The sequence below is a fragment of the Schistocerca gregaria genome, chromosome 3 (assembly GCF_023897955.1).
Source record: "Schistocerca gregaria isolate iqSchGreg1 chromosome 3, iqSchGreg1.2, whole genome shotgun sequence".
NCBI lineage: Eukaryota > Metazoa > Arthropoda > Insecta > Orthoptera > Acrididae > Schistocerca > Schistocerca gregaria.
In genome coordinates this window covers 291,743,946-291,771,500 of record NC_064922.1, presented here as the reverse complement: position 1 = coordinate 291,771,500, position 27,555 = coordinate 291,743,946, and the positions used below count along the sequence as shown (strand labels likewise).

At 39.1% G+C, this 27,555-nt stretch overlaps 1 protein-coding gene across 1 annotated transcript; it reads left to right on the top strand.

Annotated features, from left to right (window-relative positions):
* Window positions 1-687: 687 nt before the first annotated feature.
* LOC126355968 (leukocyte receptor cluster member 1 homolog) lies at window positions 688-26,931 on the top strand. Its single transcript, XM_050006575.1, has 3 exons — window positions 688-1,076; window positions 12,939-13,038; window positions 24,819-26,931. Exons 1-3 carry the CDS (start codon window positions 1,054-1,056, stop codon window positions 25,647-25,649), a joined length of 954 nt encoding a protein of 317 aa, XP_049862532.1. The 5' UTR covers window positions 688-1,053; the 3' UTR covers window positions 25,650-26,931.
* The last annotated feature ends 624 nt before the right edge of the window (window positions 26,932-27,555 follow it).

Genomic DNA, 27,555 nt, shown 5'->3' with positions numbered 1-27,555 from the left:
TTTACTTAAGCAAGTCTAACATGCCCTATAGAGTGGAAGGAGTTCCTACCAAAAAGTCTTACAAACCCTGCGTAAACGGTGCTTTATCTGGAACTAAGTTACTGATGGTTGCTAGCTGTTTATTGAGAATAAATGTCCCTGAATACTGAACCCCTTTTTGGAGAAAGGTAGGCGATTTTATATATTTATGTAGATTGTTCTTATTCCTAGGATTGATATTCTGTATTGAGCTATTGGCAGGAAATAGAGAGCTATTATTTGCAACAAATTTCACCAAGGATTAAATATACTGAAAAGCAGTGGTTAGAATACCCAGTCCTCGAACTGGTTTCTACATGACGTTCTTGAATTTACACCGCAAATGAGTCTTATTACATGCTTTTGCACTCTAAAAGCCTATGCTCGATTCGGCGAGTTACGCCAAGATATGATCCTGGCACTGTAACAGACGAGAGAGATATGGTCTGGCTTGACGGTTCATTGACGACCTATGTGAATGGCGCCATTTGATATATACTGTGGACTGTTTTGAAGTAGCGGAGCGGCTGGTGTGAATTGGCGTTAAACATACAGCGTCCTCCCGAGATCACGAGACAATTCGAGCTAATGTTGACAAAGTTCGCAGAACTTAATGTACACTTCAGATATGTTTCTACTCTGTGGCAGTGATCACCAACAAGTGTGATCACCACTTTGAATCTAGTATCTATGGTCGAAGGATCACCAGTGATCTCTCCATGTTAGTATAGTGAGCACTGGTGATCACTGTAACCTATCGATAGAACATTCAGAGATTCTATAACACTCGTAAACAAACGCGTTTGTGTTTTGCAGCTTTGGTTGTAAATATTGTGACGACTTGTCAGTGGCGGAGAGCTGTAGTATACAGTACTGAAACAGGACACTCAAAATAATGAGTCATCAGCGATTGATAGTTTAACAATTGACGACTAAAATTTAATAATTGTGCCATATATGTAACGAAAGGAAGGATAAGTGATTCTCCAAGAATCAACATTGCCATAGGAATTATTATTGCTTCATAGTGGAACAATGAATATTCTTCCGAAGAAAAGGTGGGTGGTGTTTATTTGTGTCCTCGTTGTTCATTAGTTTTCTCTTTGTATACCAATTTCTATAGCTAATTTAGTTGCAGTAGTGATCATGAACTTGTTCTAACGCATTACATAATCCATATTTACGAAAAAAAAAAAAAAAAAATACTGCACAGATATATGTGATTGTGTGCTCAAATTTCGCACAATATATGTTGCTGCCAGCGTTTAGTCTTTTACGTGGACAAATATGTTAATGGAATTATTGTGTGTGACTAAATAGCCAGTTTCATAATCTGTATGACATTTTCACAATTTTTGTCGAAATGATGGGGAACGATTGAGCGTAGAGGTCATGTAGGGGTTCAGATGAAGATTATAATACCGCTGTTCTGCTTTGGCCAATGACATTCCAATCGGTACTATTTTTAAAGTACTTCATAGTGACAGACCGACCGATAGTGTAGACCGAGGTCTAGGTTATGTTGAAAAAGAAGACTAGGTTATGAGTTGATGAAGCCAACAAATGTGTTATAAATTTTGCGTAAACATTGCGCATTCCGTAGTCACGCTAACTTCTGTGATGAACCCTTTATTTCCTCAAAAGTCTGATATTTTCAAAACTTTTGTGTGTTTGAAGATATTATTAACCAGAACATCACACAAAAAAATTGAAAAAATAGTTTTCCTGCTGGGATCAGCTTTGATTGTTGAAATAAGCTCCATTTCATGTCATAGTCATAATAGTGGTTCAAAGAATCACAGGTTAAAGTTGATGGGGTTTATCATATTCTTCACTGCTTTCAGGTATGTAATTATTTTAGGTATCTCAACAAGGATTACTTTCACTTTTGAGTGCTTCAAAATGACCATCCATCCAGTTAGGTGCAGCACTGAGCAAGGTGGCGCAGTGGTTAGACACTGGACTCTCATTCGGGAGGACGACGGTTCAATCCCGTGTCCGGCCGTCCTGATTTAGGTTTTCCGTGGTTTCCCTAAATCACTCCAGGCAAATGCCGGGATGATGCCTCTGAAAGGGCACGGCCAACTTCCTTCCCTAATCCGATGAGACAGATGACCACGATGTCTGGTCTCCTTCCCCAAACAACCAAACCAAACCAGTTAGGTGCCTAATCACAATGTAATTAGTGATTCAAAATTGTTAAGACTTTCGTGGCCACTTGTTGACAAACTGCTTATTTGCTTCTGTCTCGGGTTCTTCGGCCGACGTTCGTGTGATGATTTTGCTGACGTTTCGCCAGCACGAGTGGCTGGCATTGTCAAAGCTTCACCCTCCATTGCCGGAGGTGAACTGGAGCCGGGCTCGCGGCCGCAGACTATATGTACCTTGCGCGCCAACGTCCGAGGGCTTCTCCGCGGTCATTTCCGGTGCGTTTCCCCTCTTGCTACCTGCTACGGTCGTTCTCTGCAGTACGGGAAGCCAGGAGCCGTTTACCTTAAGGCTTTCTTCTTTCTTGTTGAAGCTGTTCCCGTGTTTGTGTATTTCTACAGCTTCTCTGTACAAGCGGGTGTGTGATTGTTCAGTCTGCAGTAAAATGTGATCCTCACTCATTCAACATGTGCCTTTGATGTGGCAATTCGCAAATGCACAGCATTTATTTTATGTACAGCATATTTTAATTGAATGTTATTCATATCCAGCTGAAAGCATGACTTTCGGTACAGCTGTCAAGCAGTCTTCTGGTGAGTGAGCAATGCCCAAGATATTTTGAAGTGTAGTTTTGTCACAGAGTTTATCATAATACTGGATGGAAAAGGAGAAGGGATTAACATTTTGTGGAGCAGCTAGTTCCATACAGTATTTTATTTTTATGCGTTTGACAACCCACAAATTGCTTACAGTATTTTCCCTTTTCCATTGTTGTATATTTACTGTTCAGTATACATTCCTTTGTGAAATCTCTGCAGCTTCTTGTATCTTTCAAGTCATATCTGCCTACCTAGTGAGTTTGCTGCCCTTCGATACTTGTTTTCTTACAGCACCTGATGTATCTCTCCATCATAAATTAAAATTTTAACATATAGGTTCACATTTCCATATTCTCATTCCTTAATATTCTGTATCTTCATGGGGTTACATTTCATCTTCTTAATACTGCTTATTGAGGACAGTAATAATCATCATATTTTAGTAGTCATAAGGTGTTTTCTGACTTTTTATCTTTATGAGTCATTTTAATGACATGGTGTGTAATACAGAAAGTATGATGCTGCACAAGTCAATTAGCAATTTTATGAACATACTGAGAAACCTTTTATAAAATGATCGTGTGGCATGTTGTGTGATGATGGAATGGAAGCATTGTCAAACAAACATTTAACATACGAGAATCGAGAATATTTAAATAGTCTTTTTAATGTTCATACTGTAAGGTATCCATTTACTCTGTAAGCCTAGTACATTTTATCTAATGATTCTTAAGAACCACACACACCTTGTTTTGGTATGATGGGGTGGTTTGTTACTCAATTCCCTTCAAGTCAATTGCTTTTACTTGGCATATGAGTGGAAATGTCCACTACATAAAGTGAATGAAGTGTCACATTTTTAGTTACATCAAATAGTTATTTAAAGAGGTGAAAACACATTATAATCTGCCCTCTGAACTCTTGTTTCAAAGCTACTTTAAAAACTGTTGTACTACCAAATGATGAAGATCCACCATAGGCAGTTATGGAGCAGACTTGTCAGTGAGGGGGCTTGTAAGCCCAGGATGCATAAGACAGGCTCACTGGTATTAAAATTTCACATTAGAACACTTTAAATGTGAAATTCAGTATAGTTAATGAAAGTTTTGCGTATCCTGTGAACGTATGGCGGTGGCCATACAAAAAGGGCAGTGACACCTAACATGCTAACTTTGTTCGAATTCTGGAACAATGTGAATGAGTTGATTCGGAAGCAATTGATTCCTCCCATCTGCTTTGTGGTTTGTGGCGTCATCACGGCATGGAGTTTTTGAGTTGGTTGTATTTGTAGATGTTTTGTTTGATGATGCCCTGTGATGATGTGTGTGCTGAGTGTAACACGGTATTGGGTTCATTTGAGGTACAGTTTTGACAGTTGCAACGTAGCTCTGAGTGTTTATAGCTGGTGGCCTAATGTAGGTTGGAAGTGTTTTCTGAGAGTTATTAATGTTTTTGTTTGTTTGTGTGTTTGGTGCTTTTGTTAGGTTTTATTGGTTTGGCATTTGTTGTGTTGTAAGAAATTTAATTCACTGTATGGTTTCTGTTGGTATGTATGAATATGGCTATGAAATTTAATGATGCTTCATTGTATGCCGATATGGGTAAGGATATGTTGCCAGTTATTAAGTTCTTGCAGCTATTTGGGCTGATTGCAGAGTATGTCAGGTGCAGCACTTGTGGTGATAATAAGAGGCTGATGAGAGTTTCGGCACCTTGGACCAGGGAACCATATAATTGCCTGTATCTGTGGGATAACATCTGGCAGTCGCATAGACGCAGTACCTGGTTTGAGAAATCTAGGTTGGCCATGAGAAAGATTGTTTTGTTGACTTATTATTTTTGTTATAGGTCTTCTGTCAATTTTTGTGCGCATGAGACTCCTGTTCCGGAGAGAAGGGTGTTAGATTGGTTTTCTTTTTGTCGAGGGGTTTGTTCTGAGTATGGGGGTAAGTTGTGTGGGCCTGGAGTGGTTGTTAAGATCAATGAATCTCAGTTTAGTAAGAGGAAGTATGGGAGTAGTAGTTTTCGAGATGGTTTGTGAGTGTGGGGGAGGAGGGGGGTGGCTGTGATTTCAGGGGGTGGGTTTGCTGGTTGTGTTTCTTGGGGTGTGGAGGGCCGTACTAAGAAGGAATTGGTGGGTTTGATTGAAGAATATATTGAGGATGGGGTACTTTAGTTTCAGGTGCATTTTTGTCATATATGGGTTTGGGGAAGAAGGGTTATGAGCATTTAATTGTTAACCACAGGCTTGAGTATAAAAATTACGAAAGTGGGGTGTGTACTAATATAATAGAGGGGTTTTAGGGGGACGGTGATTAAATAAGTCGTAGAGAGGGGGAAGACTTGCTCTTCCAACCTGCAATGTCATTTAGATGAGTATTGCTGCCAGAAGAGCGTCCATGGGGATTATTGTACTTATTTTTTTGGGGCTGTGGGCTAGGGTGATGGGTTGAGGGGGTGGGGGTGGGCGTATTAGTTGTTTACTTAATGGGGCGGGTTTTGTGTGGATGAGGAGGGGGGGATTGTTTTATGGTTATGTTGTAGAGGGCTTGCCAAGTTGCAGTTTTTTTATTTGTAACCTGTGATTGATTTTGGTTTACTCTGTGTTTTTTGTTTGTTGGAGGTTTTTTTTTTTGGGGGGGGGGGGGGTGTGTGATGTGAGTGTTTGGGGTTGGTTTATTGGTGGTAGGTTGTGGTTGATTAAGAAGTTTTTTTTTTTTTGTTTGTGTTTCTTTGTGTCCATGCATTTGGGTATGTGTATGCAAGTGTGTTTGAAGTGGCCTATCTAGATTGTGTTGCGGGATTCTGTTTGTGGTAAGTATTTTTCATTTCAGGTTTATTCTATAGAAATTGTGACATTTTTGGTATTTATGGCAGATTTGATGTGTGTTAATTGATGTAGTGATGTCTGATTGTTGAGGTGTTGGGGTTTTGGTTCTATTTTTCATAATTGTAGGTTTTGGTTTTTCGATATCGATCGTTGTGGTTGAGCTATGCAGGCCAAAGGAATTCTTCGATTCCTGTGGTTTTTGTTGGTGTATTGGAATGCTGTATTAATATTTTTTGTGTAGTGTTTGTTTTGGAGTAGTTTTTATATTGTTGTATATTTAGCTTGTCCCCATCCTAAACCCCCTTTCCTGTGTTGTCCCGTTAGTTTCATTTTATTTTTGGAGTTATTCTGTTATTGATGGGTTTTTGCATTTGTTGGCATGTGTATGTAGTGACATCATAGCCACCATATTGGATACGCTGAAAGTAGCGGTTTTTGCCATATTGATGATGTCACGGGTCAAAGCAGACAGGTGGAATTGGATGTAATGCCTTTTGTCCCATGAAATGATCTCTCATCCAAAGTTTACTAAGAATTTTAGGAAAAAGGAAAGGATCAGCATTCTGAATTTTTCCAATCCTGCAGTTTGTTTTGTATGTATGTATACCTATATAGAAACAGGTGTGCAAAACTTAAGGATGAAAATAACTTTTGCATGATGTGTCGCTATCAAGTAACAGCTCAATGAAACTTTGACCATACAGAGAAAGAAGTGCTACAGCATAGCACAGAAGGTAACAGAAAGAAATACACAATGAGGTGACAAAAATGACACTTTTATTCAAAGACAATAATTACACTGAGTCACCATGAGTAATGATAGTCCTTTGGACTTAACAGTAGGTGGGAAAGTGTTTGTAACAGGATTTGTGAGCACCGAAGATGGCAATGCATGTTCTGTAAGGTGCTGCGATGCTGGCCACAAGGTTAGTAAGGAGTTCTTATGGTAGGGTGTTCCATTCCTCCATGAGCATGGTTGGCAACTGGTGGAAGATCATTGTGCATGTGGAATTGCTGTAGTACATTTCCCTGAACATTAAGTTGGGGAAACCAGTGGGACAGTATACTTGCCAGATATACTCTCATTCCAAGAGATCATCCACATGCACCGTTCGATGCAGTCACGCATCTTCATCCATAAAAATGAAGTCACGGCCAAATGCACCCCCAAAAACATGCACACGGGAGAAGAGTTCAGTGTCACAGTATTGTTGACTGGTGGGTGTACTGTGTTCAAAGATTTGGAGGTCAGTCCACCCATATAACATTATACCTCCCCACACAACACCTGAACCACCAAAGTGTGCATTACGTTTTCTCACCTCTAGCCATAAGAGTGTACATCCAGCATTGTCGAATATGGCCGTTTTGGAAATCCAGGTGTTGAGGTGTGGGGAGGCATAATGTTTCATGGGCTTACTAACCTCCAAATCTTCGAACACGGTACACACACAATTTAATGTTCTTGTGACACTGTATTATACTGTAGCAGTTCTTTTTATGTATCATTGTCAAAGTATCATTGAGCTGCATTACTTGGCAGTGACACATCATACAAAAGTTACTTTCACCCTTAAGTTTTGTACATTAGTGTTAATTGACTGAACAGGAGTTAAAGCTTACAAATCCTGTATATGAGTGTTCAAGACTTGTTCTGGTATTATATGTAACTCACAACATGCTGTTAAATTTGAGAAGAATTGAAACTGTTGCTTCATATGGTACCTGCAACATTTGAGAGTATTTTAAGTACAACCTAATTGCCGGACCATGATGTCCTTTGATGAATGGATAGTATAAAAGTTTCCACAGTCGTGATGGCATATAGTGCACATAGGTTACTGAACACTCTGCTAGTGAGAAACAATGAAAGTGAGACACTAATGTTGATAAATTACACACATCAGAAAAAGTTTTGCATCACCCCGGTTCCCAGAACTCCTGAATATGGATGTTCACTGTGGATATTGTGTCACAGACACAGTCCCTTTGACTGTTCAGAGATGTCACTAACCCCTCCCCCCAAAGATGTAAACAACTATGCATGAGCAGCGCCTACTAGACGGAGGGGGTCTGACAGCTGATCAGTTCGTCATTCCACCAGGAAGGAGGTACACGGCTTGTATTGTCTGTAGTTAACCACGCCCAGACAGTCAGTACCGCAGTTCGGTTGCGTCCTCATTGTTACTTTGTGCCAGTAAGGGCTCTCAACAAGGGAAGTGTCAGGCATCTCAGAGTGAGCTAAAGCAAGGCAGGAACTGTCGATGACATGCCTCACTCAGGCCGCTCAAGGTCTACTACTGCAGTGGATGACTGCTACCTACAGATTATGGCTCGGAGGAATCCTGAAAGCAACACCACCATGTTGAATAATGCTTTTTGTGCAGCCACAGGACGTTGTGTTATGACTCAAACTGTGCACAATAGGTTGCATGATGTGTTACTTCACTCCCAATGTCGATGGTGAGGTCCATCTTTGCAACTACAACACCATGCAGTGCAGTACAGATGCGCCCAACAGCATGCCAAATGGACTGCTCACGATTGGCATCACATTCTCTTCACCAGTGAGTTTCGCATATGCCTTCAACCAGACAATCATCGGAGACATGTTTGGAGGCAACCTGGTCAGGCTGAACGCCTTAGACACACTGTCCAGCAAGGTGGAGATTCCCTGCTGTTTTGGGGTAGCATTACTTGGGACCGACGTACACCGCTAGTGGTCATGGAAGGCACCATAATGGCTGTACGATATGTGAATGCCATCCTCCAAACGACAGTGCAACCATACCAGCAGCATATTAGTAAGGCATTTGACTTCATGGATGACGATTCGTGTCCCCATCGTACACAACTTGTGAAAGACTTCCTTCAAAATAACGACATCACTCGCTAGAGTGGCCAGCATGTTCTCCAGAAATGAACCCTTTCAAACATGCCTGCGATAGACAGAAAAGGGCAGTTTATGGACGACGTGACCCACCAACCACTCTGAGGGATGTACGCTGATTCGCCTTTGGGCAGTGGGACAATCAGGACCAACAATGCCCTGATGAACTTGTGATAGAGTGCCACAATGAATACAGGTATGCATCAATGCAAGAGGACATGCTATTAGGTATCAGAGGTACCGGTGTGTAAAGCAATCTGGACCACCACCTCTGAAAGTTTCGCTGTATGGTGGCACAACATACGATGTGTGGTTTTCATGAGCAATAAAAAGGGAAGGAATAATGTTTGTGTTGATCTCTATTCCAATTTTCTCTACAGGTTCTGGAACTCTTGGAACTGAGGTGATGGAAAACTGTTTTTGATGTGTGTATTTATTTACTTTTTTGACTTTTATCTATTAATTGACTGCTTACTGATTTTCAGCATATTTAGTTCTTTAGTGTTTTTTTTTGTTCATAAGTTGATGTTGTTGGTAATTCACCCACATACACTCCTGGAAATTGAAATAAGAACACCGTGAATTCATTGTCCCAGGAAGGAGAAACTTTATTGACACATTCCTGGGGTCAGATACATCACATGATCACACTGACAGAACCACAGGCACATAGACACAGGCAACAGAGCATGCACAATGTCGGCACTAGTACAGTGTATATCCACCTTTCGCAGCAATGCAGGCTGCTATTCTCCCATGGAGATGATCGTAGAGATGCTGGATGTAGTCCTGTGGAACGGCTTGCCATGCCATTTCCACCTGGTGCCTCAGTTGGACCAGCGTTCGTGCTGGACGTGTAGACCGTGTGAGACGACACTTCATCCAGTCCCAAACATGCTCAATGGGGGACAGATCCGGAGATCTTGCTGGCCAGGGTAGTTGACTTACACCTTCTAGAGCACGTTGGGTGGCACGGGATACATGCGGACGTGCATTGTCCTGTTGGAACAGCAAGTTCCCTTGCTGGTCTAGGAATGGTAGGACGATGGGTTCGATGACGGTTTGGATGTACCGTGCACTATTCAGTGTCCCCTCGACGATCACCAGAGGTGTACGGCCAGTGTAGGAGATCGCTCCCCACACCATGATGCCGGGTGTTGGCCCTGTGTGCCTCGGTTGTATGCAGTCCTGATTGTGGCGCTCACCTGCACGGCGCCAAACACGCATACGACCATCATTGGCACCAAGGCAGGAGCGACTCTCATCACTGAAGACGACACGTCTCCATTCATCCCTCCATTCACGCCTGTCGCGACACCACGGGAGGCGGGCTGCACGATGTTGGGGCGTGAGCGGAAGACGGCCTAACGGTGTGCGGGACCGTAGCCCAGCTTCATGGAGACAGTTGCGAATGGTCCTCGCCGATACCCCAGGAGCAACAGTGTCCCTAATTTGCTGGGAAGTGGCGGTGCGGTCCCCTACGGTCTTGGCGTGCATCTGTGTGTCGCTGCGGTCCGGTCCCAGGTCGACGGGCACGTGCACCTTCCGCCGACCACTGGCGACAACATCGATGTACTGTGGAGACCTCACGCCCCATGTGTTGAGCAATTTGGCGGTACGTCCACCCGGCCTCCCGCATGCCCACTATACGCCCCCGCTCAAAGTCCATCAACTGCACATACGGTTCACGTCCACGCTGTCGTGGCATGCTACCAGTGTTAAAGACTGCGATGGAGCTCCATATGCCACGGCAAACTGGCTGACACTGACGGCGGCGGTGCACAAATGCTGCGCAGCTAGCGCCATTCGACGGCCAACACCGCGGTTCCTGGTGTGTCCGCTGTGCCGTGCGTGTGATCATTGCTTGTACAGCCCTCTCGCAGTGTCCGGAGCAAGTATGGTGGGTCTGACACACCGGTGTCAATGTGTTCTTTTTTCCATTTCCAGGAGTGTATAAACCGAAAAGACAATGGTTTTCAATAATAAAAATAATGAGCTAGACATTTTGTCAGACTCTTGTACAGAATTAAGAAAACAGTTTAACCAAACAAATTCAGTAAAATCTATGTGATTATGTAACCATGGCATCAGTTTGTCGATATTCACCGATGTTTTGGACACTGTTGTGAATGACTTCCTTCAGGGTTGTGTGATATTGCTGAATGAGGAGCAGGTAAAAACCACAGAAGTGACATAATAAATACCATTCCTGTTATGCATGAAGACAGCTTATGCAACACAGTGAGATGTGTGCCTATTCCCACTATATTTATAACCATTTCTAATAGGTCAGCCTCTTAAACACTGTGGGCCAGCTACCACAACCAGCCAAGATGACATAAGCCTGTATCCATCATCCCAATTCATATTGGCAGGTTTTTCTGAAATCTCAGTCATAATGTTTATTGTATTCCTCTTGTAAGAGTGTGACTGTGGCTAGTTCATGGATTTACCCAAATGTTTTAGTCTTGCCTTGGTATGCTCCACATTCAACAATATCAGTCAATAATAAAATTTGTTATGAATAAAGGTCATCAATTCCCTCCTCTTTACTCTTTTCATCTAAACAGAAAGTGAGTTATATAATGTTCATGGCACCTTGTTGTAATAAATACATCCCCCGGATGAACACCACTTGCAATAATTGCCAAAGATTGCTGAGTATTGTAACATAATGATGCGGTAGTGTACGTAGAAAACTTTCGTTGAAGATGACAGTAATTGTGGAAACTTACACTCACATATAACAAAAGATGTGAATAACTCTTCTGAAAGAAAATAACCATTATGGTGTGAGTTAAGGGAGTTATGAAAGGACTAGAAAAGTTTTGAATCTCAAATTCTGAGTGTTGAAAATAAGTACACTTAAGAGCAGTGAACAAAATGTGAAATTATTTCAACATGAAAGAACTAAAAGAAATGGATGAGCGCGAACAGAACAGTAGACCGACCGACAGGTACTAGTAGAAATACTGGAGCTAAGGGAAACCTGAAACAAAGAAAAAAGAAATGAAGTTGTAGCATGGTATTAAGTAGAAAAAATTACGAATTATTTTGGAATATTAAGATGACTCACCGAAAGGCAGAAGGACTGCATCATCGATAGGCACACAAAGAGTGTGGAGCTTGGCTAGCTTTTGGAAAGCACTTCCTTTTTTTAGCTATAGAAAAATGTGCACACAAATGCACATTCACTCACATGCACATGCTTGGCTCCCTACGCTGAGATCAGTCAACTGCCAGCTCTTTACTGGCCCATGGTGAGTATATGGGATGGGGTGAGAGGGTTGGAGTGAGGCAGGAGGCAGGGAAGGAGTTGAGGGCAAGCATGTAGACTTGGGCATTATATAACAGCGCACAAGTAGCTGATGTAGGCACACAAATTGGGTGGGGGTACTGGAGCAGGGGTGATAGACACACACACACACACACACACACACACACACACACACACACACACACATAAAACTCTATTGGAAGGGGGGGGGGGGAGGCACCTTAGATTTAGGCCAGGAGGGTTATGGGAGTGAAGGTTCTGTAAGGATGGCTTCCGTCTGCGCACCTCGAAAAGCTGGTGGTGGTGGGGATGATCCAGATGGCATGGGTTGTGAAGCAGGCATTGAAATCTCACATGTGCTCTGCAGCACGTTTTACCATTGGGTGGCCCACCTTCTTTTTGGCAACAGTTTGGTGATGGCCATTAATTCTGTTCGACAGCTGCTTGGTTGTCATACCAATGTAAAACACTGTGCAGTGGTTACAGCAGGGCTGGTATGTAACATGGTTGCTTTCACAAGTGGCCCTGCCTCTGATGGTGCAGGATAAGCCTGTGATGGGATTGGAGTAGGTGGTACTGGGTGAGTGAATTGTACAGGTCTTGCATCTGGGTGTTCCACCATTTATGATCTCTGTGGGAGTGGCCACTCCCAATACCAATCCCCTGCCACAGGGACCATACTCCTGTGGAGCTGTCAGTTGATTGACCACAATGTAGGAAGTACATGTGCACATGTGAGCGAGTGTGTGTGCGCGTTTGTGTGCATGTTTTTCCTACAGCTAGAAAAATGAAGTACATTCCAAAAGCTAGCCAAGCCCCATCCCTCATAATTTTCAACCAGAACTTCTGCACATTATTAATAGAGAAAAATAGTGTTCTTGGAGAGATTCTATCTCTCAGAGAGACACTAAGTTGGGTTTTAAACGTGGAAAAACTCATTTCATGTCGCCTCCACTATAGCATAGAGTTAATTACAATATAGGCCTAACAGAAAGAAAATTTGAGGAGACTCACATAAAAAAGATAAATTGTCCATTCCTTGAATTTATTTACTTAACCAAGCATGAAATTTGGACTGGGCTGTTTGCCAGTCAGTAACTAAATCATTATACTGTGTTGTAAATGTGATATTTTTTGTTTTGTTTCATGAGAATGCTTTAACTGTTTTGTATTTAGATGGCATGTCCGCACCAAAGAGAACATAGCCAGAGTCCGAAGAGATGAAGCAAAAGCTGCTGAGGAAGAAAAAGAAAGGCAGAGGAGGGCTTTATTGGCTGTAAGTATTTTTTCTTGGGAGACAGAGACATGTAACAGCATCCTGGCACACCTTGTTCATGCACCCTTATTATTTGCCCATTGTAGATGTACAAAAATTACAAATTGTATTGGAACGACAGCATCCGTCACATCTGCTGAAGTCTTTTTTTCTTAAAGTTGTGTCCGTTTCCCAGCATTTCATGTGTACTGCAGCCAATATGTGCACTGTCCACATAAAATGTACATCTTGATTGTAGACCATAAAAAGAAGAGCAGGAAATGTTTGAAACTGTTGTGGTCTAAAGAAGTAAAGCTCTTCATCTGTAAAGAAGGCCACTTTACTGAAAAGCAGAAGTGTTGAGTCATCAATGACTGAACGCTTCTGCTTTGGGATGAGTGGTCACCTTTACTCCTGAAGTATTTGCTTTCTACCAGAACTTTCCTACTGCAGAAATAAAGCTCTTCCAATGTATGTAACTAGTTGCTGCAATTGCAATACAATCTGAATCATTATTGCTTTCTTATTTTTGTGTCAGAGATTGGATTTCACTAAGCATGGCCTGTACCTGAATAGATATGGGAAGGGGAGGCTGGCAAAGCTTACAGGTGACCATCTAGTGGATTGTGGTGGGATCAAAGATTGAAAAATTCCTGTTGTAGTTGGTGTTAGAGTTGCGTCATTTTTATATTGAAGTCAGGTGATAGGTGTACCTGCTTAAAGGAGGTCCCTCTAACTAAGGAATCACCTTCAGAGGTCATCATGTTTCCAAGTAGATAATGAATTAGCATATTTCGTCAAAATGTAAGAGGAAATTATTGGTATAGCAGAGCACCAATTCAATAATTTGACAGTTCAGATCTTCCTTTACCAGGGTACATATTAGCTGGCTGTTTTTCAAGAGTTCCTTGTGGAGTGGGGGAGTAGCCATGTATGTAAAAAAACTGTATTCTATTTGAGTCCATAGACATATCATGGCACTGCATTGAACAAATATTTGAATGTTGTACAGGGGCAGTTGAATTTTGTGAAACTCAATTTCTAATTTTTGTTGTTTATAGGTCCCCTAACTCTGACTTCAGAGCATTTTTGCTCAAACTACAGAAGATTCTTGATTCACTTTATAGGAAATACCAGAAATTAGTTATATGTGGTGACTTCAGTACAAATTTTATATATGATTGTGCAAGAAAAAGCATGTTGGTAGCTCTCCTAAATTCATATGATCTGATACAGACTGTGTTTTTTTTCCAACTGGGGTGCAGGGGAACAGTAGCACAGCCATAGACAATATTTTTTATTCATTCTTCATTACTAGATGGGCAACCTGTTAGTAAAAGGGTGGATGTCCTTTCAGACCACGATGCACATATTTTAACACTAAAAGGTTTTTGTACTCAAATAACAGTCACATATAATTACAAATGATGTAGGGAAGATAATCCAATGGCAATAGAGAGTGTTTTAAACCTCGCCAAGGAACAAGAGTGGCAGGATGCTTACAGTACTGATAACATAGATGACAGATATGATGCTTTCCTGGACACATTTCTCATGCTCTTTGAGAGTTGCTTTCCATTAGTATGTTCTAGACGGGATACTAGCAGTAAAAGACAGCCTGGGTGGCTGACTAGTGGGATAAGGATATCATGTAGAACAAAGTGGGCATTATATCAAAATGTTAGAAGTATTCACAATCAAGCTACTGTAGCCCATTACAAACAGTATTGTAAGCTGCTTAAAAATGTTATTACGAAGGCAAAGAGTATGTGGTGCGCAAATAAAATAGCTAATTCACAGGGTAAAACTAAAACATTATGGTAAGTGGTGAAGGAAGCGTTTGGTCAGCAGCACAACGTCGACGGTCCAAAGTCAGTTTGTAGTAAAAATATTTCTGTTACAGATAAATCACGTACATGTACACTATTTAACAATCGTTTTCTGAGCATTGCTAGTGAATTAAATAAAAATTTAGTTTCTCCAGGGAATCATATAACTCTCTTGACAAATGCCTTTCCAAGATAGATATCTTAAATTCTCCTCTGTGATACAGACAAGGAGGAGATTGAGTCGATAATTAAATCACTGAAGACTAAGGACTCTCATAGATATGATGGAGTACGTAGCAGAATATTAAAGTACTGTGCTGCACATGTTAGCCCTATACTTAGCCATATTTGTAAATTTTTCATTAGGAATGGTCAGTTCCCTGAACAATGATTGAAGTACTCAGTAGTAAAGCTGCAGTATAAAAAGAGAGAAAGGGATACTTTTAGACCTATTTCTATGCCACCAGTGTTTGCTAAAGCTATTGAAAAGACTGTGTATGTAAGGATAGTTGGTCATTTTACATCACATAATTTGCTATCAAATATACAGTTCAGCTTTAGAAGTCATTTAGCAACTGAAAATGCTATATTCTCTTTTCTCTGTGAGGTACTGGATGGGTTAAACTAAAGGTTTTGAACGCTAGGCAAATTTTTTGATTTAATTAAGGCATTTGATTGTGTTGATCACAAAATATTGCTCCAGAAGTTTGACCCTTATGGAATACGGGGAGTAACAATTGGTTCACCTCTTACTTTAACCCTTTTGCAGTCACCCGATTTGGAGTGGTGTGTGCTAAAAATGTCATGCGTATTTATACTGTTTTGCTACATTCTATTTAAACTGCCATATATCATTCAGTATTCACTTTAAAAATATGAAAAAATTACCACTTATCCATAAAAGTATGTAGAATATTATGGCTCACGCAGATTATTATAACGTTTCAAATGAATTTGATTGTGACAGTCCAAATAAAATATTTTTTTTTAATTTTCAATATTATAAACTTGACTTTGATTCCATATACCCAACACTGTGCTTCAATTTAATAAGGCTAACTACAGTCCATAGAATCTACACACATTTGTGAGTAAAATGACATGAGGGACATCAAATTTGTGTTATTATTCAGGAAGTTAATAATCATTTATTTGAAGAGACCATTACAGAATTTCCGTGTCTACTGTATGACTTAGCATTTGTGTTTAGGAAAACATTCACTGTGCGAATCCTTATTACATCTATTGCAAACAGTTCTTGACCTTCTTTTCGTTCCCTCACTAGTACACACACAGCATCTTGATTCTTTCTTCTATGGAAGTTTTCTCAAACCCGGAGAACCATGAGGATCATCAGTTGCAAATACTGTAATAGGGAAGCGTGACATTTAGTGGCAACTAGACACTCATCAATACTAAGTTGTTCATGAGGTGTGTAATGATGTCTAAATATATTATTAGCATGATCTACCCATGGCTGGTACCTGATACATGGGACATAATCAGGATTGCTGGTGCTGGACATTTCTCACTGTCCACAAGATGAAAGAATTTCATAAGATGCCTAAATCAGTGGGCAGAAAACATTTTACCAAACCATGGAAATGCCTGTGACGGTTTTGTGCTCCAGTATGAGAGCATTGTGGGCCTTTTATTGAGTCCCATATTTAGTAAGCAAGCAACAAAACCTCTTACCTCGGTACTTGTCACATTCTTCCATTTCTTATATGGTTTGAACAATGTAGCATGTTTAGTTACAAACTGTTTAGCTGAACGATTTGTTTCAGTTACAATAAGGTGCAGGAACGTTGTAGTAAAGAATATACTGAAATACTCTATCACAGGAGATCGTGCTGGCAGCATATGTTTTGGCCCTGGCAGCTCTTGAAATGGATGTGGTAATGGCTGCAGTGTTTCGGGCGCAGTTACTTCAGTGTATTGTACATCTTCCACTTCGTCTTCACTTTCATCACTTCACTTTCTGAACTGTTGCTACATTCACTAAAACACTCTGTATCACTAGTAAGATATAAAAGTTCACAAATTTCTTTGTCGGTAAGTCCTTTGCTGTGGCCTGGTGTAGGTCGCATTTTTCACAAAAATCAGAGAAAATAAACAAATTTTAAACGCTTAACGCGTAGAAAAACACACAGAAACAATGATAAATAACTGTACTGCGCAAAAACAATAACGTAGAATGCAATAACAGAATGTAAACATGTATTGCGAAACTTGACGTCAATAAACATACGATGCAAAAGCGGAATAATCGAACGCTAATATTTCACCAAAATGATGCTCAATTGTCGATAGCTACTGACCTACACGTAGCTCGAGTCAAAGAGCATCTGTAATCAGCACTCCGAAACCATCTAGGGCCCGATTCTGTAAGATAAACAAGACAAAGCAGAGTACCGACAAATCGGCACCCTGACAGTATCAGCGTCATTAGGGGGTGACGATACATCGTTACCTTGACATTCAAAGGGTTAACAACAGACAGCAAAAGGTCATTATTCACAGTGCTGAGAATGACTGTGAAGTGGGATATGAATGGGGTACGGCCAAATGGGGCGGTGGGGGCGGGGTGCCCCAGGGATCATTGTTAAGGCCACTCCTGTTCCTTATTTATATAAATGCTATGCCCTCTTGTATTGCAGGTAACTGTAAAATGTTTCTGTTTGGTGATGACACTAGCTTGGTAGCAAAGGATGTTGTGTGCAATATTGGCTCAGTTTCAAATATTGCAGTTCATGATATAAGTTTGTGACTTGTAAAAAATCAACCAATGCTAAATCACAATAAGTCTCCGATGTTTTAATTTCACAGAATGTATATGTGATTAGTGAAACTGACAAGTCCAAATTTCTGGCTGATCAGATAGATAGTAAACTGTAGTGGTAAGCCCACGTTCAGGATCTTGTTCAAAGACTTCATGCTGCTATTTTTACTATTCAAATGGTATCTGAAGTGAGTGATTGTTTGACATGAAAATTAGTCTACTTGACTTATTTTCCTTCACTTATGTCATGTGATGTTATATTTTGGGTTACTCTTCCCATTCTAAAAGGATATTTTTGGCTCATAAACGAGCAATAAGTGGTGTAACTTTGTGAACCTCTTTTTGGCCCTTATCGCTAGTCTGAGTATTTTGACATTGGCCTTTCAATATATGTATATTCATTATTGTCATTTCTTGTTAACAATATCAGCTTATTCCCAAGAATAAAAAGCTTTCATTTACTTAATACTTGGCAGAAATTCAACCTGCATTTAAATCGGACTTCCTTAACTCTTGCGCAGAAAGGTGTGCAGTACACTGCTGCATCCATTTTCAGTAAGCTATCACAAGAACTCAATAATCGTAGCAGTAATCCACGTGCTTTCAAATCGAAACTGAAGAGTTTCCTCATGGGTCACTCCTTCTGTTCCTTGAAAAATTAAGCTGATTCTTATGTTATATTGTTGATTGTGTTTGCTTAAACTTTTGACTTGACTTCTTTTTGGGTTCATAAACATTTTATTTTATCTGTTATTACTTTTATGTTGTAATTTCATGTACTGACGTTTTCCATGACCTTGGAGATTTGTTCCTCAATTTGGTCCTACAGAACTTGACATGTAAATAAAATTCAGGATAATTGCTCATGTTCTGTTGCTTGAACGTTTAAACTCATGATATGAGTTATATTGCTTTGCTGTACATAACTACTGTGATAGATTGGGCTAACTCACAACAATAACTGCATGGCCATCTGTATTGTGACTCGTTCTGCTGCAGATGAAGATGCCTCAGTTTGACTGCAGGCCCTTTTCCATTAAAACTTTTTCAAATACTTTGTATATTCCTCCACGAAAGTGCAAAGTAAGTTACGGCTGTGTCAGTTTGTTAAGTTATAGATCTTGTCTTGCCCACTCAACTGTAGCTTATCCCTGTGAGGTGTTTTGCATTTATAATCTTCTTCCTTTCACATGTGGAGATCTTCTTTGTGGAGCAGGCTGAAAGTTAACACCTTGGTTCACACTACCAGCTAGATAAGTGGTCCTTCCACAGAACGGATGAACACATGGGACCTAACTGAATACTGAATCAAAAGCTTATAGGTGACAATACAGGAAAGAGCCTGAAGACAATATATAAGCACAAAATATCTTATTAAGATATTAGTAGCACCAAAAACTGACAAATAGTTGTCATGAAAATATTGTGCTAGTGACCATCTAACCTAATGCCTGCAAATTGGCATCATCTTTCTTATTTGTTGAATTTATTTTGCCAAATATTGAAGGAATAAGATGTTTTATTAGTTTTAAATTGACCTCTTAAATATTAATTATGGTGATTTATTGGACAGATAACTATATCTCAGCTATCATTGTTGATAAAGAATTGTGGTGTGATTAAATCTTATTATGGTTGAATTTTTGTCAGTACACTTAATAAACATATTCCTTGTAGGTATTGGGGCAGGGGCAACTGTTTATGAATGTTATAAGAAATAGTTATTGAAAATAAAAGACAAAATTATATAATTTTGTAATACAAGACATTAGGCAGATTTGCCAGTCAAATGCATTCCGAATTTGGCACACTTTAATTTATTCGGGTCATAACCAGAGACTAGTGCTCTGCACAATGTTTAAAATACAAAGACCTCCAATACCATTTGTAAGTAGCAGGTCGGTTTTTTTGTTCATCTATAATTTAACTTGGAGATCCTTTTCTTTATGTTTATAAGGAAATAGTAGCTTATTGAAGAGAATACTTTTGTATATTCAGGAAGGAAACATTTGCTCAGTAGTTAGAATGAGTAGAAATGAGATAATCATAATGATGATTTACAAGTGCCAATATAAGATATGCTTCAGGTAATCATAATGATAGTTTGCAGTGGCCAATATGAGATATGTTTCTTGAGTTTAATGAATTACATCTTTTTTTCATTTTTAGACTATTGAAATTTCACATATTACAACAGAAATGCTGTTACAGATACAGTATTGTCTGAGCTACTGAGATGTAAAATAAAGGACTTCTGGTTGAACTGTTCAAGTGGTAGATGTATTTTTGAATTATTTTTTGCCGTGCTGCTTTGATCAAAGTCCACATTTTATTAGCACTAATGAGTCAGTTGTCTACTGTCTGTAAGACAATTATCATGAGTGTCCAGCAGCTGCTGCAAGTAGACTGCGAGGCAGGAAGTATATTCTGAAAATAAAGCATGGCAATTCTAGGCACTACACAGTTGAATGCTGTCTTGGCGGAATTTAGTGGGAATATTGCACTGAAGTAAGACTGAGTTTGACACATAAAGCTGTTTGAATTAAACAAAAACTCATTTATCTTAGCATAAAATAGACCCAAAACATAATATCTGACTATTGTGGATTCTGCAGACATTGTAGTCTATCAAATGAATATGGAATTCATCTTCTTGTTGATCTCCAATGTGCATGTTGCTACCAGCTGTTGCTACATCCAGGAAGTTGTGGTTGCCTAAACCTTATTTTATCCTTCAACAAATTAGTGGGTCTGTGTTCAAAATGGCTATGTTGTATCACATGTTACCTGACCTATGTCTATAAGGTGTCCTCAGTTAAATGTTTATGTCATACGCCAGATGTAATCACATGTCAATTCTAGTATACTATATTTGTCCAATGAGTACCCATTTGTCATCTGCATTCCTTCTTGGTGTAGCAATTTTAATGGCCATTAGTGCATTTTAGATTAGATTTAAAAATTTCCTTGCTACTTGTCAGATATTTCGTGTTCTTGTTGATCTCCAATGTGCATGTTGCTACCAGCTGTTGCTACATCCAGGAAGTTGTGGTTGCCTAAACCTTATTTTATCCTTCAACAAATTAGTGGGTCTGTGTTCAAAATGGCTATGTTGTATCACATGTTACCTGACCTATGTCTATAAGGTGTCCTCAGTTAAATGTTTATGTCATACGCCAGATCAGCAGTTATACAGTGGGCTTCAAAAGTGTGTTCACAAATTTAAGAAGCTGATAGAGGCATCAGACTGCAACTACTTCAGAATAGGAACTTATGGTCTTGGAAGTAATTGTGAGCCAGTGAAACCTTTGAAATGTCAAGAACATACAAGGACAATGAATGCGCACACACACACACGTTAAGTTCAGCAAAGGTAATGTACTGTTTACGTGGCAACGTTGTATGTTACAGAAACTGTTCAGAATGGTGACCACCACGTTCAGTGTAGGCATAACATCTCCGCAGAAATTCTGGCGCATTTTACCAAGCACACCAAGCATTGCATGGACCTCGACAGTTACTGCAAGGTGACAACCCCCTTCCAGTCAGACACCTGGGATATTGACTCTGGGTATGTTACTTACTTACTTCACAGAAAAATGTGTATATCAAAAGCCTCATGAATGAGACACTAGTTGCTGATGAAGAAACACTTCTCATGGGATACTTTTAGCAACTGATGAGGTTTGTGTGGTGCCTGGTGTACTTGGTAGAGTGCACTAGTCTATCCTATGAAGATGCCTATATTAAAAGTGGTGGTCGCCATTTTGAAAACCTTTTGTAATGTACAGTATTGTTGAGTAAATAGTACATCATCTTTGTTGTACTTAAGATGTGCGTGTATTGACTGTCCTTGTTGTTCCTGGCATTCCAAACCTTTCACTGGTTCAGGATTACTTCCAAGACTGTAAGTTCCTACTCCAAAGTAGTTGTATTTAATATGTTAATTGTGGCTGCAGATCACAACAACCTTTCAAAAACATCTAGCAAATACAACCAACTCCTCTTCTATGTGATACCCTGACTGAAGAAGAGTTTACTTAATGCATTTGCTGCTCTTACAAAATATTTTTATTTCAAAGTAATATGGTTGGTTAACTCTAAAATTCAAGTTGAGATTTGCCACCATTAGTGATGTCTTGCATAAATTATGCTTTCTCATGACACTCTCATTGTGATGATGGAGTGGTTTGGGTGACAATTTTATAAAAACACTGTGAAAACATCATAAGTTTGTAAGCCAATAAAAGCTTTTCGACATGCTACATTGTTTAAATACAGAGTTAAGCGGAGTTGGAACGCCCTATCCCGACAATGTTAAATTTAGTGACTTGGCTTCTCTGTATTTCAGGTGAGCCCTTGACATGAAACTTTTGCAGGAGATTAAACTGTATGTTCTGAGTCTACTGAATTACAATAATTGCATTTTAGCCACTGCTTTCGGAAATACAGTTTTTTAATTACACGGTTAAAATTTTGTGTACTTTTTTGCATATTATCCTAAATAATTTTATACATAACATTATGTTCTTATTTTAGTTCAGTTGACTCAGGATATGTATGTTATTACTCCCCACGTGAAGTGGTTTCTGAGATTTAGGGAAAAATGCAACAGAAAATGTAAATTTTCTGGAACGGTTTCTAAAGTTTCAGAAGACTGTAACTCACTTAATACATGCTTAATTTTTTATTTTTAGTCACTCAGAAGCACCCTGCACCATGCTGTATATCATCCTCTTGATCTTTTTCCAAGTTTTTTTTTTCCAACTGTGCTGCATACTCTGCTTTATCAATGCGAACCTTGTCCAGGATTAATGCCCATATGCTGCAGCACTTTCACCCTACCAATATTGCCCTCATTAAAAGCAATAACAGCATCACTGACCCCCACCTCCCCTCCCATCCCCCACTTTAGTGTCTTCATTCCAACAAAAACATTTTTTGGTAAGCGAGTCCATATAAGATTATTGAAGGACTCTTTGGGATTTAGAGAGTGACCATGCCGACACTTCTTCAGTAATTCAGGATTTGCCAGTTCTCTATAAGTAGGTTTTATGATATCATGATATCCATGACTGCTGCTGGGATGGAATGTTTACGGCTGTATGAACTGCTTGAGTACTGGGCACTGAAGTAATTGCACCATGAATCAGGTCCAGGAGGGCAAAGGTGGTGTACTGGTTTTTCATCTGTTGACAGTCTGTGGAAGAAGATAGCCCATACTGCCTGCCTCATTTTCAACAAATCCTCAGTATTATTTGTTTTGGCCATCCCATAATACTGCTGTTGTTGTTGTTGTTGTTGTTGTTGTGGTCTTCAGTCCTAGTTCATCAATAATTTTGTCTGTCAGCCTGCTTCTTATGGTTTTACCATCAGAAAGTTTCTTGTCTTTCAAACTTTGTTTCAACTTCTTCAACCTGGTGCCCATCATCTTTGGACATGACCTTTATAACACAACAATCCACAGTATTCTGTATAAAAAAAAAATTACCGATTCTATTAGATGTTGAAGTAATGCAAGTAAAAATTTTAACATTTTCAACTGGTGTAGATAATATTTAAAAAAATAAAATACTTCCCATGTGAGTTTATAAGTGTAATATGTATCATTTTATTCGGAAAATTGCAAATTTTATAATGAGATAAATATCTGAAAATGTGAAGAAAAAAATCCATTCTAACTCCTGTTACATCATTAATTGGAACAACTTCATAAAATCAGTAGTAATAATGATAAATGGAAGACTTGCTTTTGTTGGTTGATGATGCAAAAGTGCAGTGCATCTATGAAGCAAAACCCTTACATGACTCTGGTTTATGCTACTGTTGTGCTATTTGGTGCCTTATGAAGTTGACTTGACGAAAGACATTGAAGAAATCCAAACACATGCTGCTATGATTGTGACAGGTCAATATAACCCATAGGAAAACAATTCTCAGGAAACTTAAATGGGAATCACTGAAAGAAATGACTTTTTTCTCAGGAAATTCTGTTGAGTACACTGGGAGAGCTGACTTTCAAAAGTAGGTTGTACGGTAATTCTATCATTACCATCATATATCTTTTATTAGGTTATGGTGGATGTGAAAGGCATACAGTCAGTCTTTTTCCCCTCGTGAATGAACTTCAATGAAGAGTAGTTAATATCGGCACAGTGCACCCACTACCATGCATTGTACTGTAGTTTAGGATGTCTATCCAATGCTAACATCTACTGACATATTGCTTTTGGCTTCTGTCTTGGGTGCTTCAGCTGACATTTGTTTGACGATTTTCTGTCCTTTCACCAACATGAGTGGCTTGCATTGTCAAAGAAGGGGGACACTTTGACAATATCAGCTACTTATGGTGGTGAATTGTCAGAGAAGTCGTCAAAGAAGCTTTGGCTGAAGAACCTGAGACAGAAGCCAATATTTCATGTGTTAGAATTGCAAGTCACATACTGTGATGTCACACATTATAGCACTGTCCACTGCACTGCATGATACAGAATTTCAAAGGACAGTTGCTTGAGTAGCCTACACAAATTTGTATTTTCTAGTTATTTCTGGTAAAAATTAATTGCAATACAATTACACAGTTTCAGATGGATTCAGCAACTCATGACCTACCTTGCAATGGAAATTCGCTACTGCTCAAAAGTGGTACATATTTAAAAGCCAGCATCTCAGCAGTCAGTCAAACTAGCTGACCCAAATCAATAAAGAAAGATTATGTTAAATATTTGCTTTTCTCAAACTCATGATAAATTTCGCACGAGCATGCAATGCAGCAACGACATTACCTGAACATCTTCACGGTTCTCAATCAGTCTTTACAAAATCATATTTCAAAAAGGAACATCCTTTGTGTTTGCATCTGTGTGTTGTGCTAGCTATTTACAGACTACTCAGCAGCGGGACCAACACCCAACTCAATACTTCTCACTGAATGATACATTGTCAACGACAATGCACAGACAACCAAAGATCACAACGCTTGTACTCAGAACCTCTATGGAATAACATATTGATTATTGAAGACTTCAGTTTGAAACATATGTAGTGTACAAATGTGAAGTATGAAATATTAAATAAAAAGAGAGCTCACCTAACTCTTATTGAATACCAAAAATAAAACCTTACTACACTTCTGTTGATGTCTTGGTTTAGAGACAGCTCATTTTATACTATCATTCTGATTGTTTCAGGAACAAGAGGCCCGCACTGCTTTGCTCCGTAAAAAAGCAAGAAAGGACGGTGGTCAGTCTCCTGATGAAGGTGGAATTCAAATTACAAATAAAGCACAACATGTCAATCTCTTTGATGATCTGGAAGAGGGCAAAATTGTATCATCACTTAAGAATGAAGAGCATGAACGTGAAATAAAAGAAGAAAAAGAGAAATATGAAAAACAAATTGGTTATTTAACATACCTAGGCCAGGACACTGTTGAAGCCACTGGGAAAATTCCATGGTATGATAAAGTTCCTGACAGAAAGAAAGCAGAACCATTAATGGGAATGGATGCAGAAGTATCTACAAAGAGCAAATTACTTAATGATCCTTTACGAGATATAAGGAAATATTTAGGTGTTAAGGAAGAACAATATTTGAATAAGAAAAACAAAACAGCAGATGCTAACAAGAAAGTAAGTGCTCATTCAAGCATAATAGATAACAATTTAGACACTTACAAGAAACAGAAAGACAGAAAGAAGAAGCATAAAAAGAACAAAAAAGTGAAGAAGAAACATAAAAAGCATCGGAAGTCAAAGAGAATTAGCAGTGATGAGAGCTCTGAAGTGAACAGTGAAGTTAGCAGTGATGAAGATCAACATGACCAAAAGCCTAACTTAGAGCAGTTACGAGCTGAACGCTTGAAACGTGAGGCTGAAGAAAAACGAAAAGCTGAAGCACTGCTAGCTAGGTTAAGAGGTGAAACTGTTGAAGAAGAAAAGACTGAAACCATAGCAGTGCCTGTAAAACAGAAGTACAATTCTCAGTTTAATCCAGAACTCGCAAGGCAAAATTTTAGATAAGATGTGCTGCTCTATTTCCAATGTACAGTGTTGTATATATAATGAGTTTGGATTATAAACTGAAAATTTTATGTTTTGTTGAAAATATAAATTGTTTTCAAAGTTGCAACCTTTGTACTGTACATAATTCATTATTACTGATTGAGAGAGGTGGTGCAGTCGGGAGGAAGACTGTTCAAATCCGCATCCGGTCATCCAGATTTAGATTTTTTGTTATTTCCGTAAATCGCTTCAGACAGATTATGGGATGGTTTCTTTGAAAGGATGCGGCTGACTTCCTTCTCAATCCTTCTGTATTCTGATGGGAACGAAGACCTCACTGTTTACTCCCTTCCCACAAAATCGACCAATCAACCAACCAACCATTATTACTGACATTTTTGTGATTTTCCTGTACCTGCTGTTCAGAAATCCCACATCTGAATATTTTTGTGTGATATTATATACCATGTTCTCACTAGTTAATGAATTTGATGAACAAATGAAGGTTCTGCCACCCAAAATTTATGTTGCCAGAGCCAGTATTTAATGTCTGTTTATTCTTTTGCTCTGAAACCATGATTCTTTCTTCCGTGCACTTTCTTCATTTTCACTTACGTGGTTCCTCTTTTTGAACATCCAGAAATTCATAGAGGGTTGCAAAATTAGTGCACATTACAATACTTGGTTTGCAACAGTGATATTCTGTAAGTGGTATTTTTGGATGCATTTTCACTAAATTTCTTTCAGCAGAATGATAATGTGCCGCAACAGTTCCTTAGCTCCAGAGCTCAAGTGTGTCACATATCACATTTGTTCGCCAATAATAATCAGTATGTCTGTCTCTCTCTCTGTTTTTTTTCTTTTTTTAAGCTTGTGGTGGGGCATGACATTCATGAAATATGGAAGAAAAAATTTATGAAAATCGTAATCCGTGATCAAAGGAAAATGTTCTTTACAAGTTTTTGTTGATATACAGTTCAGTACTATTGCTGTAATTGCACCTTGAGAATGATCTGTTGATGTTCCGATTGACGTGCAGAACGTTATGCTGTTATAATGACTAGTACTAGTTTTTTAGATATTTGTAACTGCAAAAGAAGTTTTAAATGTCAGATTGTGGTTGTAAATAAAGTCCTTGTGATAAGGTATAGTGTTATGAATTAGAACAGCTTAGTTTTCATTGATACTAGAATCTATCTTCTGGACCTAACATGTCTATTATTTCTTAAAAACATTTGTAAAAACGGTGTAATTTTTGCTCAAATGCAAAGATGGTAGCAGATATCAGAGTGGACACAGAGTTCATTTCTTATTTAGTTGTTGTGCAAGCCTCAATATTCAACACAGTTTTTTATTAATTATCGGAAAAAGTGATTTTTTAAATTGCACATTTCACCCCCAGGTCACACAAGTTGTATTATTATGAGTTTCGAAATTGACAAGCCATCATTAGATGATTTGAATATATGACACAGCAACTTTTGAACTGTTTCAACAATCAGAGCACAGATACACTTACATTGTTAGTGCCCCTTCAGATCACTTCAGTTGACGAGTCACTATGTAACATATTAAAATCACCTGATGATGAAATCTTGAAATAAACTGAAACCTGTAATGCTAAAACATGAGTGGCCTTGGGCTGAAACTTTGTTTTTACAGGATGGTCACTGTTATTTCATAAGACAGAGTGCTTGGTCTTTATTAGTAATATTTCTGTCCCCTATGTATCAGAATATAAACTTCCTATTTCACTACCACTGCTCCTAATACTTTGTGTGTACTGTTTGTCTTTTATCCAACACTCGAGTATTTTTCATTTGTTTTACTCACATTAGTGGCAAGGATATACATTCTGCTTTGTGAACATTATGAAAAGTAGAAATCTGATGAGAAAATGAAAATACAGGTTTTAGTCTATAAG

Excerpts from the sequence above, each read along its gene's own strand:
- LOC126355968 (XM_050006575.1), top strand. The coding sequence starts at position 1,054 with ATGAATATTCTTCCGAAGAAAAG. Across the intron at positions 1,077-12,938 it reads AATATTCTTCCGAAGAAAAG|ATGGCATGTCCGCACCAAAG; the intron begins GTGGGTGGTGTT and ends TTTTGTATTTAG. Across the intron at positions 13,039-24,818 it reads AGAGGAGGGCTTTATTGGCT|GAACAAGAGGCCCGCACTGC; the intron begins GTAAGTATTTTT and ends TGATTGTTTCAG.